Below are 14,700 nucleotides of genomic sequence, written 5' to 3' on the forward strand. Positions count from 1 at the left end.
CAAGAAGGAAAATTTTAGACAGTACAACAACAGAAGCCTAAATCAGAGTGAATGCTATCTTTTAAGGGAAGATAGGAGCTTGCCTAAGTCACTTTTGAGGTGATATTATTTGAGAACTATGAACAGATACTGTAAGTTTATTTTTCTTAGAGGGATACTTAAACTCCAGACTTGGAGCTCACATTACTTCTTACTGTTTCTTCTCTATAAATCTGTTGAAAACACCTGCAGCCTTAAAGGTAGGTAGTGTAGGTGGGATTTGCAGATGATTTCTTTGTAAATTGTTGGAAGTGACAACCAGCTGCACTTACGGGTGAGTGTTCTTGAGCTGTCGAGTCTCGTAACCTTGCCCATCCCACTACTAAAACTAACAGATTACTTCTGTTTTTCTAAAAATTAGATAACCCTTGTAATTGTCCCAAACTATATGTAGTTGAGATAACCAGAGAATGTGTATTGTATAACATAGATTTTCTCCTTGAAGTAAGGAGGAAAAAAAAGTGTCCCTCAGTCAATGGCACAAATGTTGAATGGGGGTAGTGAGTAAATGATGGGTACCCCATTTTTCATTAGCCCTTTGTGTCAGTATATATATATATATATATATATATACATATATATATATATATGTTTTACCCTTTACAAATTTGGTGATAAGTTTTAAAAAATCCTCATTTTGCAGAAAGGTCTGGGAAACAGCTTTCCATTCCCTGGGCAGAGGAAAGGGTGACTGTGTTGGCTGGTTGTTCTTATAGTGATGGTTTCCCATCTTAATGTGTTTATGGCACTGCTGCTTTATTTACTGAGCCTAGTGTGTTGCAGCGGTAATTAACCCATGTTATTAGCAAAGCCCTTGTGGATATCCATTAATTCTCTTGCATGGATGATCATTTTTCCAGTGTTTTTCTCCCCAATAAGGTATCATTGTCCTTTTTAAAAATTCTAAATTGATGGCCTTTGATATATTGCTTTGATTTAATCTGACCCATAGTATGTGTATACATATATATAAACCATCTTATGAAGAATGGTAACTGTAATTCAGCATTTAAAAATGCTAATAGAAACGGGAGAAAAGATTGTTTTTGTTCTTTTCAAGGTAGAAAAAGAAAAGGAATTAAAGCTTAAAAAATAAAATAATGCAGTAAACTAGTTTTAACTCCAAAATTTCTAGATCTTAGAATTTATGATAATCTGTATCTTCAAGGTTTTTTAATCAGGTTTTTACTTAGTTAATAGCACTTTAGGCATTTTTGTAAAATATTGAGCCAGCAGAAAAATACTTGTGCTTCCTGTGCTGAGAAAAGATAAGGACCATCTCATTAGCCGGGCCATACTTTTGCAATTAATTTTAGATACATGGCGCTATTCATCAAAGAGGGCAGGTAACTTCTCTATGATTCTATTTAACAACACTTTCACAATACCTCACTCATCCATGAACTAAAGACAAAGAAAAGACAGTTCTTTTTGAAGGTAGGCATAATGCCCAAATTCAAATCCATATTACTTGTGAAAAATTCTTCAACATTTGTTTTAGCCTAGTGACTATACAAAATATTTCTTTGTTTTACTTGTAAAGTGATGTTCAGCACGGAAGGTTTTGTTATTATTTTACAAAATAAATTAAAATCAGTGTTTCTGGTTGATACTTTGCCATACAAGTTGCAATTGATAGCAATGATATCTATTTAACCAGTTAATATCAAATAAACTTTTTAGATTCACCCATCAAGCATTTAGAAATAAGAAGAGAACATTTAAGGTATCTCGGTGGAAGTTTAATGTCATTGCAGCAGATAAGCTTTGCTCTGAATTTTGCTTCATAGTAAATTCATGGAAGAGAGAAACAATACAATGTGGATCTGTTATAAGTGTATATGAGCTGCGGCCCTAGCCAGCTCTCTGGAGAAAATCGGTGATTACACTGCCCCAGTTTGTTCTGTTTTTATCTCTTTTACATCCACTGGCCTTGTATTAAATTGTCATTGTCCTAAAGCACATAAGATAGAAATGAATTGCAGTTCTCTACATTCTCTGACAGTGAAATATTTAACCTCTCTTTCTCCAGTCATTCTTATGTGTATATTTGATAGTGCAAGGATGACACCCAGCATCTCTGCCGCTTGACATTCTTCTTAATACGTTTTGAATGTTTTGCCATTTTCTATTATTTTCATAGCTATGAGTACGTGGATATACATGTTCTATACAGTTACAAATAAATAAATACACATGTACTTTAAAATCTAAAGTAGTTGATAGGATACAGATATGTGTTTGTGTGTATATATAGTGTATATGTGAAATATACATGTATATGGGAAGAGGTACACACATAGAATATAGGTATGCTGCTAAGAAGGTTCATGCACATTTGTATAATAAAGTGGATTTCAAACATTTTTCTAATAAGTTATTTGTCAGATCTTTGCCAGGCATGATTTTAACCTTGAATCAGTATCTCAGATATTTACCAGGTCTGATGTTAAACTGAATAGGTTTAGCTACTGTATAATATACAGGTAACAGGTAACCTGATAAGTAAATTTGTGCCTGATTAAAAGAAAATATTACTAGCATTCATAAATTAAATATCTGGTAAATCATAAATATTTATAAAATAAGAAATAAATTACTGATATTAAATACATAATTTAATGGTTTGGGCCTATAGCCAAGAAACAATTTTGAATCAGCCTTTGGCTATGTTCTTCTCTTTATAGTTGGACCTGACAAATATATCTTAATATAAACCATGATAGCTTTCAAATAAATGCAAAATATGAATTTCTTTTATCTTTGCTATATAAACATACCATTTGCTTTTTTTTTGCTAGCAGCAGATATATGAAATTAATAAGAATTATTTTTTCTACAAAATACATCATAGATTTCAGAATTATTTAACATTATTCTAAGAGGTAAATTTAGAATTCTGTGATTTACCCCATCCATCTGAATGAGTATGGAGAGAAAACATTTCACCGAATGCTATTTATATCTAATTCTTGTTCTAATTCATCTTCTTGTTTAAGTTCCTAAATATTCATTCCCTACCTTTATTTGTTTGTATAACACTTTAACAAAATTAATGTTACTGTGGTTTAAAAAAAAAAAAAAAAAACTTGCTAACTGCCTCTTTATGCCAATCCGTCAGATTAAAGTTAGTTCCATTATTATCTGAGGGCTGTGACAGCCTTCTGCCTTTTGAAGGGTTTACCTGGCATTATATTCTTATTTCAAGTTCATCTTAGACTTATACTTTCTATGGTTTAAGGAACCTCTGCTAATAAAATTAATTTCCATTCAGAATTTTAGCAAACACATCTTTCTTCTGTACTTTTTCTTTCCAGAAGTGCCAGATGTTTCTTTCTCTCTGCTTTGAATAATATTTCTCAGTATTTTCCAAATGTATTTTTTAATTACTCATACAAAACCATTGAATTGAGAGGATTTAGATTCTCTCTGTGTTGCATATGTGTTTGTACATACATACATCCTCACATTTTAACTTAGAAAAAATATTTAAATGTGTTTGGAGGAAAATTGGTCTTTATATTTGATTTCTTCAAATGTTATGCCATCTTTAATTTATGGCAATGTGCGTATATTTGGAAAGTAACAAGGTAAGGCAAAGCAATAAGAGAGAAGGTACAGTTTTAAAGAAATTGGCTGCTTGCTAGTCAATTAAAGTCCATTTCAATATGCTGACATAGATCTATATGTGCATTTGAATGTAGATATATAACATGCAAGACTAGCCTTTAGAAATACAACCTATGGCTATATGGAATTCTTTTATACAATATAGTGAATGAAAACACTAGCTTTTGACATTTAAAATCTATTAAGCACTTATTAAAGTGATCAACTCATGGGGAGCTCTCCTAAGGACTAGATGGCATTGTAAAAAAGAACTTGAAAGTAAATTTATATTTGAATTATAAAAGGCAGTCTTTGTCATATACATTCCTCTGTCCCTTTTCTTGTTGCTTTGAACAAAAAAGAATTGCATATATACTTTTCATCATTTTGATGGGAAGTACACACTATGTGTAATATGCTTTGGCAGCACTTACCTATCCAAAGAAAACAAATTAATATTGGGCATACTGAGGGCTGTCAGGTATATCACAGATATGTCAATTTAACTTTGCTTCATTGTGCACTTTCTCTGCAAATAGTTGGTTAAGTTGATACTAAATAAAAGGAAAGCTACCAATAAATTCTCATATCATGTCAGAAATTGTTGGCTGGTATGAGTGTAATGAAAACCAGCTTGATTGCTTAGTCCTCTTTAAAAGTCTTAACTGTTGAATCCGGATAGCATAGATAATAACCGAGGCTAAAAAAGAGAGTCTCCCTTAAGTTCATTCAAGTCATTCTACTCCCTTGGAAGTAAAGGGATTTTTAAAAGTCTCTGAAATGGTGAACTTCAGTTGCTCTTATGTGTGAAGTACATAAAGATTTAAAGAAGTGGAGAAACAGAAGGATTTTGAGAAATTCACTGTTAAGAGGGAGCATTTCTTTTTGTTGTACTTTGCATACATTTTCTGGAAAAGCAAAAAATCTTGTGCTTTCTTTTTGTGTGGCTATTTAACAGGAAAAAAAATGCAACTGAAAAAAGTGATTTGAAAACTTGTACACAGAAAGGCAGAAATGTATTTAATTCCTTTTTTCTCCTCTATCACCAGAATGATATCTTTGTATATGGTAATTCCTTTTTCATCTACTCCAGAAAGGTTTTACTAATTTTTGATGGTGTTTGAGAATTTAAACAATGGACTTATTAAATAAATATATTTACTCTCCTTCCAATACTCACAGTGAGTTAAAATGTTTTAAAGCCATCCCTTTTAAGGCAATTAATATGTAACAGTATTTTTAAGAATTAATTTTGCTTTGAAAAGAATAGTAAAGCCCATTGATCATGTACCTGAAATCATACTCAGAATTAACAAAAATAACAGATAATATGAGAACTGAAAAAGATTGAGATAATTATTTAAGGGGAAAAAATTCAAATTTGAGGTTGTCCAGTCAATTGCCCTTTGCCCTCCATAATTCAAAATTGTGCTGGTAGTTTAGCTTCTCCCAAAACATAAGATAATCATGGTAAATTGTATTCATTTCTGCATAAGTAAAATAATACTCTGGAAATGCTTTCTTCACAGCTATTAACCTATTAAAACAGATCAAATCTTTTGAGGAGGAATATTATATCCTTAGCCAACCTGTTCATGACCAGGGAAAGGGAAACATACATATGATATATGGCTGATGAGAACCATGTCATTTTCCTGTGAGAGAGCGACTGTATACAGTTGGTGCTGAGTCCTGTGAAATGACAGCAGCATCACTGTTAGCCATAGACTTGCATGGCACCTGCCTCATCAGTCACAGGACCATTATGTCACAGATGGAAAAGCCACCATCAGCTGAATTGTACTGCACTTCACACTTGGCGAATTCATCGTATTCTCCTACACGTCCAGGGGAAGGCTCACTATGTTCTTGGAGTCTAGACAGAAGCAGGAGTTGGGCTCAGGTGGTAGCATGTGGCTGCCTTCTCCCCTTCTCTCCCAGCCATCCAGCAAAGGGAAGTGAAGAACAAATGGACAATTTACGCACAGAAGCTCAAGCAGAGAGTCTCTCCTAGGGACAGGAATTTGTGGTTCTTCAGTTGTTCAAGTAAATTTCAGATTACCTTTACATTCTAGAAATGTTATTGTTGTCTTTCATTCTCTAAAGTACTGTCAATAAATGATTAGATGTGTCTTTCAATTAGTATGAACCGTGAATCGGTTTAAGCTTTTTTTTTTTTTTTTTTAATTGAAACAGAGCATGTCATCTATTTGTAAGTCTGGATGATGATTTCTTTTTAATACATTTATACTGAGCTGTACAGTTGGTTAAGTCTGAAGAATAAAGAAAAATAATCAGAGGTTAAAAACTCAAATTGTATTTTTTATTTCTTTATTTCCTTATAGTGAACAAAACTTTAATGTCTAGAGCATTTATGAGGGTTTTAATGATTGGAAACTCTATCCTGAGAATGTGGTCACCATATGTGACAGCCTTGCTTTCTATCTTGTCTTCAATTTATGGGGTAAGTTTGGTGATACCGTCCTTTGTCTTACTTTGCTTACATTATAGAACCTCTCTGCCTCCACGTTAAGATAACCTGAAATGTGGGGGGGAAATGTCTGTTCAGTTCTAAAACAAACCTTTCCTGTGCACATACCTTACCCCCTCAACCTCACCAGTAGCGTTTTATTTTTTTTTTTTTTATTTTAAATTTCTGTTTTCTGTTCATCTGGTTTGCTCTAAAGGATCACTTACTTTGGCAAAAGGTAAGTGAGTGTAACTCGTACATATTTGCATATGTAGTGCATTTTATTTTCCCCTAAATTCTGAAGAGCTTGCCACAACTTTTCATATTTGTTTTTCTTTTGTTTCTGTTTGTCGTGCATTCTAGTTGAGTGCTTTAATAGTGTTTTCTTGATTCTTGTCAGTTTGGGGTACTCACTGCTGACATTTTTGTTAAGTTAATGTCACAGCAGAAAAACCTATGGCAAACTGGAATCTGGCCACAGTGCATGGAAGATACAACTTATGTTTGATTGTGTGTAAATACAGTTAGTTAGTTGGGGGTTTATCAGATCGCTTGGCAGAAAGAGAGAGGAGCAGTACAAACTGTTTTCAATAACCGTGCTGTTCATACACCTGATAAGATTGAGAGAGCTTTTTGAAATGCTGATAGGCTTTGAATAAGAAAAGAATAATCACTTCTACTGGCACCGGCTTATCGGGAATGAAGTAAAATGCCAGCACTTTTACATTAGCAAAAGTAAATGTTTTAGACACTCCATGCCTTTTTTCATTCAAGTTAAATAGTAGGGTGCTTTTGAGTGTGCTGTAATGAATAGAAGGATTTATTACCTTGACTAAATTACAGGTGAATATGTTGATAAAGGAACCTTCAGCATCAACAGCAGCTTCTTTGATAAGCAAGTTCATCTATGCTGCACATTCTCTGGAGAAATTAAGTATTCCCTTTTTCACTCCAATTCTATTAAACATCACTTCTAATATTAGAAGATGCAGTTATGTCCTATGCCAGTCTAGTCTCCTTGTTGTCCAGCAGATGGGTGACAGGCATTTGAAATTTAGCTTATCAGGTTCCTAAGATGCTGGTGTGCTGTTTGTGGTTAACTAAGTTCAGGAATCTCTCTGTAAGTGTATATCATAACCTCTGCTGAACAGCACATTCCCATACAAGAAATTTTATTTTTTCGCAGGAATTGAATGAGATTAATTATAAATTTAGGATACCTTGATGAGAAGATAAATGTATCCGTCCAAGTAATAGTTCATTTTAAGGTATCTCCCCTTTAAAAAGGAGGTATTGGTTTTGCTCTTTAACATAAGCCATTAACTTTCCCAGTTCTACCATTTTCTTTTCTTTGCAATTTGATGCCTACAAATAATTTGGCATATTCAGATTTGATAAATGATAGTGCAAGAGCAAATTGATTGATTTTGGATTACTATTGATTACTCTCAATGAGATCACTGTGACACACTCGAATCAATAGTATTTGATTAAGCAAGGCACCACCGTTCTATACATCCAGCAGCAGTGGGGAATTCAGGAACAGAATGTTCACAAGCTGATAAATTGACAAAGCGTTCAGCTTTAAATAGCCCTTTGTTCAGCACTAGTTCCTTAAAATATATTTCATTGGAAAGTTCGTTTTTGCAACTCTGGGCCTTCCAGTGGAAGAAAGGTCATCAGTTTAAGGTTTATTAAATTTTAACTAAAAACAACTGGGCTCCATTTAGGTGTAAAACAATTTAAGTACTTACTGCAGGCAACCTTCATGCTTTTGAGCTGTTGCTCAAAGGTTTCATTCTTTTATGAAGATGTCAATTGTAAACATAAAAATGCATCACTGGAAATGTAATGGTTTAAGATTCAAACTGAAATAAAAATTTCTGCCTGAGGAAAGTACTGTAATCAAAATAAGATGGTCTTAACTTTCTTCAAAAGTGGGCATGCTTAGGAGCAGCCCTGGAAGGCAGCCGCAGGTAGAGCACCTTGATCAAGCACAGCACTTCTTACTGGTTTTTCCTTTTTATCTGAGGGTATTCATCATGTCGCCAACACTACATGCAAAACACTAAAGACCAAAGATCTGAAAGCCGCTACTACTGCTGATACACTTAAATCTTACTGTCCCTAGCAAACTTACAAAGTTGCTGGAAAAACAATCACCGATGTTTCAAGTCCTTCAGGCTTATACCTCAGGGGTAGTATTTCCCATCATATCCCTTCCATGTGCAGTCTTGACACTTGGAATGAAGCATTTGCTCCTACATGACGTGGTATTGCCAAGTTGTCTTCAAAAAGGTGAGCCTTATAGTAAACACTCCATTGAATATGTAAATATTCTTTTACAGCAAAACTGGGTTTCCAGTGAAATTTTCACTACCCCAAATTTTAAAAGGTTCATCTTAAAATATACTTAATTAAATAAAATGCTCTCATTTTGGTATTAATGAAGAAACAAACTAACTGAAGTTGGCTTTCTGAGAGAAAATCAGTAAGAAAGTCAAGTTTTGAATCATGAAAGTCCCCAAGAAACCTGAGAGTTTCTGCATGAAACTGAGGTACAGAATTCTAATTATATTACATTGAACCATATGAAATTGCTGTTTTAACAGGTCAAAATTGGTCAAATGTCTGCAGTTTCATATGGTTCAACATAATAATTGAATTTATTTCTATACTGCTCATATTACATAAACAAATTGAAAGTGACAACTGTTTTCTTATTTTTTGATGGCTGTATCAGAATATAGGGGACCTGTGAATTCCAATGATGGCACGTATATTATATCATTTTTTGCAACTATAATTTTTCTAACACTGTTAGAGAGTTGTCAGGTATTGTACACATTGGAAATGTATGCATTTTTCTGGCATCTCTCCTGTTGTAGCTAAGCTGCATCTGAGAATCTGTGTAAATTTTTCATCTGCTGAGGAAGACCATGCTGCAAGCCAGAGAATAGTAGCCTTGTCTTATTAGCAAACAAGCACCGACAACCCCCCCCCCCCCCAAAAAAAAGAGCACATTGCTAAGGATAAATAGTTTGAAAGCAAGTTTGGGAAAAAGACACCACCACCTCAAAGACTACATTCATGTTAAAAGAACCTTAATATGCTAGTTAGCACTTTTCGTGCTTTCCCCCAGAGAAGTATTAAAACTGTGCTCCATTAAATCTGTGCACAGATTAGGCAGATGTGAACTCCCCGAGTTGGCAGTGGAGCCGGCGATGCTTTATTGGCTATTGCAGTTAGGAAAGGTACTTTAGGAGGTGTAATAAAATGATCCCAAAGCTACCATTTGACCCCCCAGATGTGCAGCTTATATAGGAGCTGTGCTGTGCTGGCCAATGGTAGCTTTCTGTGCCTACCTGTGGGCAGAATCTGGCTCCCAGATAGGAAGAGAATTGGCTCTGTCTGTAGGTAAGAGGGGGGCAGGATGTTCCAGTGCCGCTGCTGGAAATGTCAGCACAAAGTGCATCTTGACATAGGGTCACATCAGGACTGGGTAAGTTTTTCTTGCTCTGGGTAAGCGCACGACAACTTACATCTTGGTTTGGGGAGAAGGAGGGGGGACATCATTTAGTGGAACTTGATTGAGCAAATGCCTCTGACTGGTCCCACTGTCAGTCTTGGAGTTTTCCCTTAGTTGTGCATTTCCCCCCTGTCTGTGGCACTGAATTTGATTTATCGCTGGTACTAAGATCAAAAAAGAAATCATTTCTTTTGATGTTGTCTATTAGGCACATGCAGTGCAGGGGGAGAGGTGTCTTAGCATAGAAGTCATTGTCCTGGTGACACTGTGGCCACTGACGGTAGAGTTATTTTTTCTCTGTTTTATATGTAAAAAGTCTGTGAATAGAGAGGTTAGCTATAGGGTATTTTAAATTACTTATGTTTAAGTACAGATTCTTTTGCTAAGGACACAAAGCAGTATCTGGTATATACACCTTATTAAAACAGCCTTTCATTTTTTTCTGTATTTGTATCAGTTTTACCAAAAGACACAAAAAGCTGAAAAATATAAATGTTTCAAGGAAAGTTTCATTTCTGAAAAAAAGGACAAGAGATGCATTTATTGTTGGGTGGCAAACTTTGGACACTGGAGCCTTATTTGAAAATGAGAGGAAAGATTTGGTGGGGTCTGCTACTCTGTATTCTGCACCCTAATCAGGCTTTGTTTCCAGCTCTGTACAGTAGCTTTTGTCCAGCTTCTCAGTTCGTGGGATTTCTCCAAGCAGCATGAGCCCCAGCCCATCAGCAGGCTGCTAGTCAGCAGCAGGTGTGAACAACATAAAACAGGATTAACACTGAACCAAAGTGTGTACTAAAAACAGAACCCCTGGTTTGCTTTTAAAAGGACTCAGGACTGGAAGATAGAAGCCACTCTGGTCCTGTACACTGCTTGTTTACTAAACAGTGTTCAATGGGCTATGTAAATAGCTCTGTTTAGGGGCAGGGAAGGCATGTGAGCTTTCGTGTGCTCATTCTCCCTCCCTTTTTGTTTTAAACCATAAACTCAAAACTTCTGTAGAAAATTCTTAGAAGACTTCCAGAGGTGGGGGTGGAGGAACAAATGAAAAATTGTCTGGGTGAATCTTGAACCAGGATTACACATTAATATTGCTAAGATGTTTTTGCTTACAAATTAAAAGTTGATAGTCAATATGCTGTCATTTCCCAACTCTGAAAACATTGGTTGGTTTATTCTGAGGTATTTTTTGTGTTTAGTTGTGTGACTTAATTTATATTTTTATTATAGTAGGTAAACCACAAATAAGTAAAAGAAGTAACTTCATTAGAATTTATACATAAAATAGTTTTTAAAAAAATAAGCACTACCTACATGTAAACAAAAAAGTCAACAAGAAAAAGCATAGTCACTTTAGGGGACTGCATGAGTTTAGCAAATGGGGCATTGCACTGAATTTACCGCATCTGAGTCGCATTGTCAATATCTTGTTTAGGAAAGAGAAAGGTGGTATTAAAAATGTGTCTCTTCTTTATACTAATTGTAGTCGTATATACAAATATTAGATTAAAATTTAGATATCCGTTTCATTATCAGGTTTAAGCTAAATTGTATTTTAAAACTTCAGGACTTGGTCACATCCAGGAATGGGTTTGAAATAAGGAAATAATTCAATCAATTAAAGAAATTGTTTTGTATATACACACATTAACTAACTGTTTCAACACATGCATATATAGGATTTTTAGGGTGTGCATTTAATGCCATTATGCTAATTTCTGACACTTCAAAAACATGTTCAAATATAGGAACTTAAATAAGTTGGAACTGTTTGAAAATTTATATACTTTACTAAAAGAATAATTTTGAAATGTCAAAAATCAATTTTAATTATCATTCTCTTTCATCAGCATCTTGGTAACCTACCTTGCCATTATTACTTTTTATATGCAGGGCTTGCATTGTAGTCTCTTACTCATTCCCTCACCCTTTGCTTATATTTATTGTTTTTGTTTGTTTGTTTTTAATGGCTACTTTCTTGCTGAGACTTTGCTGCTGAATTTATTTTAGGAATAATATTGTCTGCCAGTTTAATTATGGCAGTCAACACACACTGAATACAGTAAGAATATCTAAATCATTATGAACTATTTAACTGGTAAAAAATAATATTTTAATTCCAGAGTTACTATCTTAAAAAGCTAATTTATAGTGTGTCTTTCTGCTTATAGTGTGCCTCTGTCTAAGAAATGTCCATACCCTTCAGTTTACTATTTTTAAGTACCCTCGGTTGTGTACATTGATTAGGTTGTGGGTGAATTGCATGATAGTTAATGAAATCAGATTTAGAAGATATCAGTTTAAAATTGATTTTTGAAGTGTATTTTTTATGACCAACTCTTCAGTGTCAAATCGATTGCTTATAGTAACTTCTCATGTTGCATCAAAAAGGATTATATGCATTCGTTTGCAATTTTTGAAATCACTAAAGCCATCAATTTAGTGCTTTAACTGCATTTTTTTGATCAGTCGTTAAAAAATATTTGTGTGCAGGCACGGAGCTAGGCACTGAGATCCTGAAATAAATCAAAAATATAGAATTAATCATCAGTGCATATAAAGCAGTTAAAAATGGAACTTTTTTATACCACAGTCTCCAATTTAAATTTGCTCTAGTCTTCAAAAAATTATTTCAGGAATTTAGATAGCAGTTTTACTTAAAACTTGAGCAGATTGAAGCTTCTATCCTGATTTTCTGGTTTCAGCTTTTTAGATTTTATATAAAGTTAGCCTTGTGAACACAATTAGGAACTGTACACTTAGGTCCTGCATTTGCAAGGATATGATTGGGGGCCTTGGGGGAGCCAATCTGGCCCCACCTGTGTTCCCTCATCTGAAAAAATGGAGCCGACTCTGTCTCTTTATTTAGCGTTCGAAGATTTAGTAACCAAAATTGCCTTAACATCTTAAAATGCTCTAAGTTACTTATGTATGGTTTATATTTTAGACCGGTAATGAAAGGGAATTTTTTTTTTTTTAAATCATGTAAGAAAAAAATATTTCCCAAATCATAGAGAAAATAAGGAGGATTTATTTGAACTCCGAAATGTTAAGGTTTATGCTGTTTGACTTTAAGGGAAAGCTTTGAATTAATAAACTTATTCCAGTCAAAGAAAATGACCATTGAAAGGTAGTTTTTACATGGAAACCTTACCCTTCATCTTGAGATAATCGCACAGCTGCTGTCTTTGTTGAGCGTTCCCGCAAAACTGCCCGGTAGAGTTCCCAAAAGCCTGGGATTTCAATTTGCCTGTGGACTCCCAGATTGAATTCAAAGCAGTTCTCTGTCTTTTCGCAGCATCTCTTCAATGGATGCTTCTTATTTGTTTATTTATTTTTGGAAGATACAGATTGGTTTGCTTCAGGTCATTAAAATTACTATCTTTCACAGTTTTAGATGTTGATAATTAGATGATTAGTGAAGTTAGGTAATCAGATTTATATTGGCATCAGTTAAGTTTATAGAGAGATTAAAATCATGGTATCATGGTACCATTGCCAACCGGGATATGCTAGAAATATCTCTGGACAATTTTTGTGAAGTGTTTATGCTCAATTAAAATTGATACTACATGTTACTGAGTGACTGTCTCATGATAGCTTGGCATCAAGATGCTGCAAGTTTCCAATTGCAAGTAATATGCAAAGAATTATAAACTTTGGAGGGTAAATGCCACATTTTTGGAAATGACACTAGAAATACAAAACAAAGAACTCTCTCAACTTGGGCACAGCTAATATTTTTCTGCAACACCAAAAGGCTACAGAAATATGTTTTTTCTTTCCTCCACTTGCTACATGCAAAAGACAGCTTACCTTTATAAGAGCACTGCAGACATGAGCTGAGTCATCTCACCTATGTTTGCACTTCTTTGGGTTTTTTTTTTTTTTTTTTTTTTTTTTGGCAAAATATTTATGAAAATACCTTTTTTCCTTAGTCTTCCTGATTTTTCCAGAATCACTCCTCTTGAATCCTCTTCTCTGCTTTTTGTTAAGCTGAGATAGATGTACAAAAATGGATGCATTCTTCTTTATCCATAGTGCCAAAATGCATTCGGAAACCCTTACTGTATTCTTAAAAAAGAAAAACCCAATAACAAAGCAACAGCATAAAACATCAGGGGTTATTGGATGTGGGGCAGGGAGGAAGAGGGCAGTTGATAATTTATGATTCCTCTAATATTGCATATAAAGGATTTGCTGGTATCCCACTTCCACCCCACCCCCAAACTATGCACTGCTCCATATTAGGACGATGATAATGTACCTGGAAGGAAAAGGCAGTCCATGCCGAGGCAGGCGGCATCAGACAGGGCGCCTTGCCATCTGCCCCACCTGCTGCATTCATGCGTCCATCTGGTGACTGCAGTAGCTCATTGTAGGCCTCTACTCAGGAACATTCGGGCTGAAAGGCAGTGTGAATTATTTAGGTAGCTAGTATAAATAAATACAGAGAAAGGAGAAAAGCAACAGGGAGGGATCTGAAAGACCCGGTACGCCCTTAGTTCTGGTGCTTCGGAATGCGTTAATGCATGAAAGCATTTGATTTGCATTTAGATTTAGATGTATAGATCATTGTGCAGATTACAAGCCAATGAGTTCTATCTAGATTTAGATAGCTCTCAGCCTATTTTGCAGTCAAAATATGGCCCGTTTCAGGTAGGGAATCTTTGGGGACTTTTAACATAAGTGAAGCTGATGAAATGAATATGTTTAGGCACTGATTTAACAGAAATAAAACAATTGTGTGACCTCTCTGAAACAGATGATTTTTTTGTGGGGGCAACACATTTGACTTTTTAGTGAAATATAATTTATGCAGATTTTGTCTTTTTTCTGTGAGATGCGAAAATTAGAAAAATGTTCTTTGTTAATTTTATTTGTATATGGGGCCAGTCAAACATATTTCTGTCAACTACTCTGCATTGAAAAGCATTGTTACTAAATTCAGCATATGCATTAATATACATTAACATTAAATGAAAGTTTTCAAATACAGAAATCTGTATATGACTTTGTATGTTTTGTTTCTGGATAAATGGACAGGCACAAAAGT

General features: G+C 34.7%; 1 protein-coding gene across 12 annotated transcripts in view; it reads left to right on the forward strand.

The window, feature by feature from the left end:
• Positions 1-14,700, forward strand: part of ESRRG (estrogen related receptor gamma) — a 654,513-nt gene that overhangs the window by 405,512 nt on the left and 234,301 nt on the right. The window contains exon 1 of one of the 12 annotated variants that reach the window (XM_037823726.1): positions 6,086-6,112. The exons of the other annotated variants lie outside the window; for them this stretch is intronic. Within the exon in view, the coding sequence (XP_037679654.1) occupies positions 6,108-6,112 (5 nt within the window). The 5' untranslated portion in view covers positions 6,086-6,107. Of the gene's footprint in view, positions 1-6,085; positions 6,113-14,700 lie in introns of those variants that run through there. 12 annotated transcript variants of the gene reach the window in all.

This window comes from Choloepus didactylus, chromosome 2 (genome assembly GCF_015220235.1).
Source record: "Choloepus didactylus isolate mChoDid1 chromosome 2, mChoDid1.pri, whole genome shotgun sequence".
Lineage (NCBI taxonomy): Eukaryota > Metazoa > Chordata > Mammalia > Pilosa > Megalonychidae > Choloepus > Choloepus didactylus.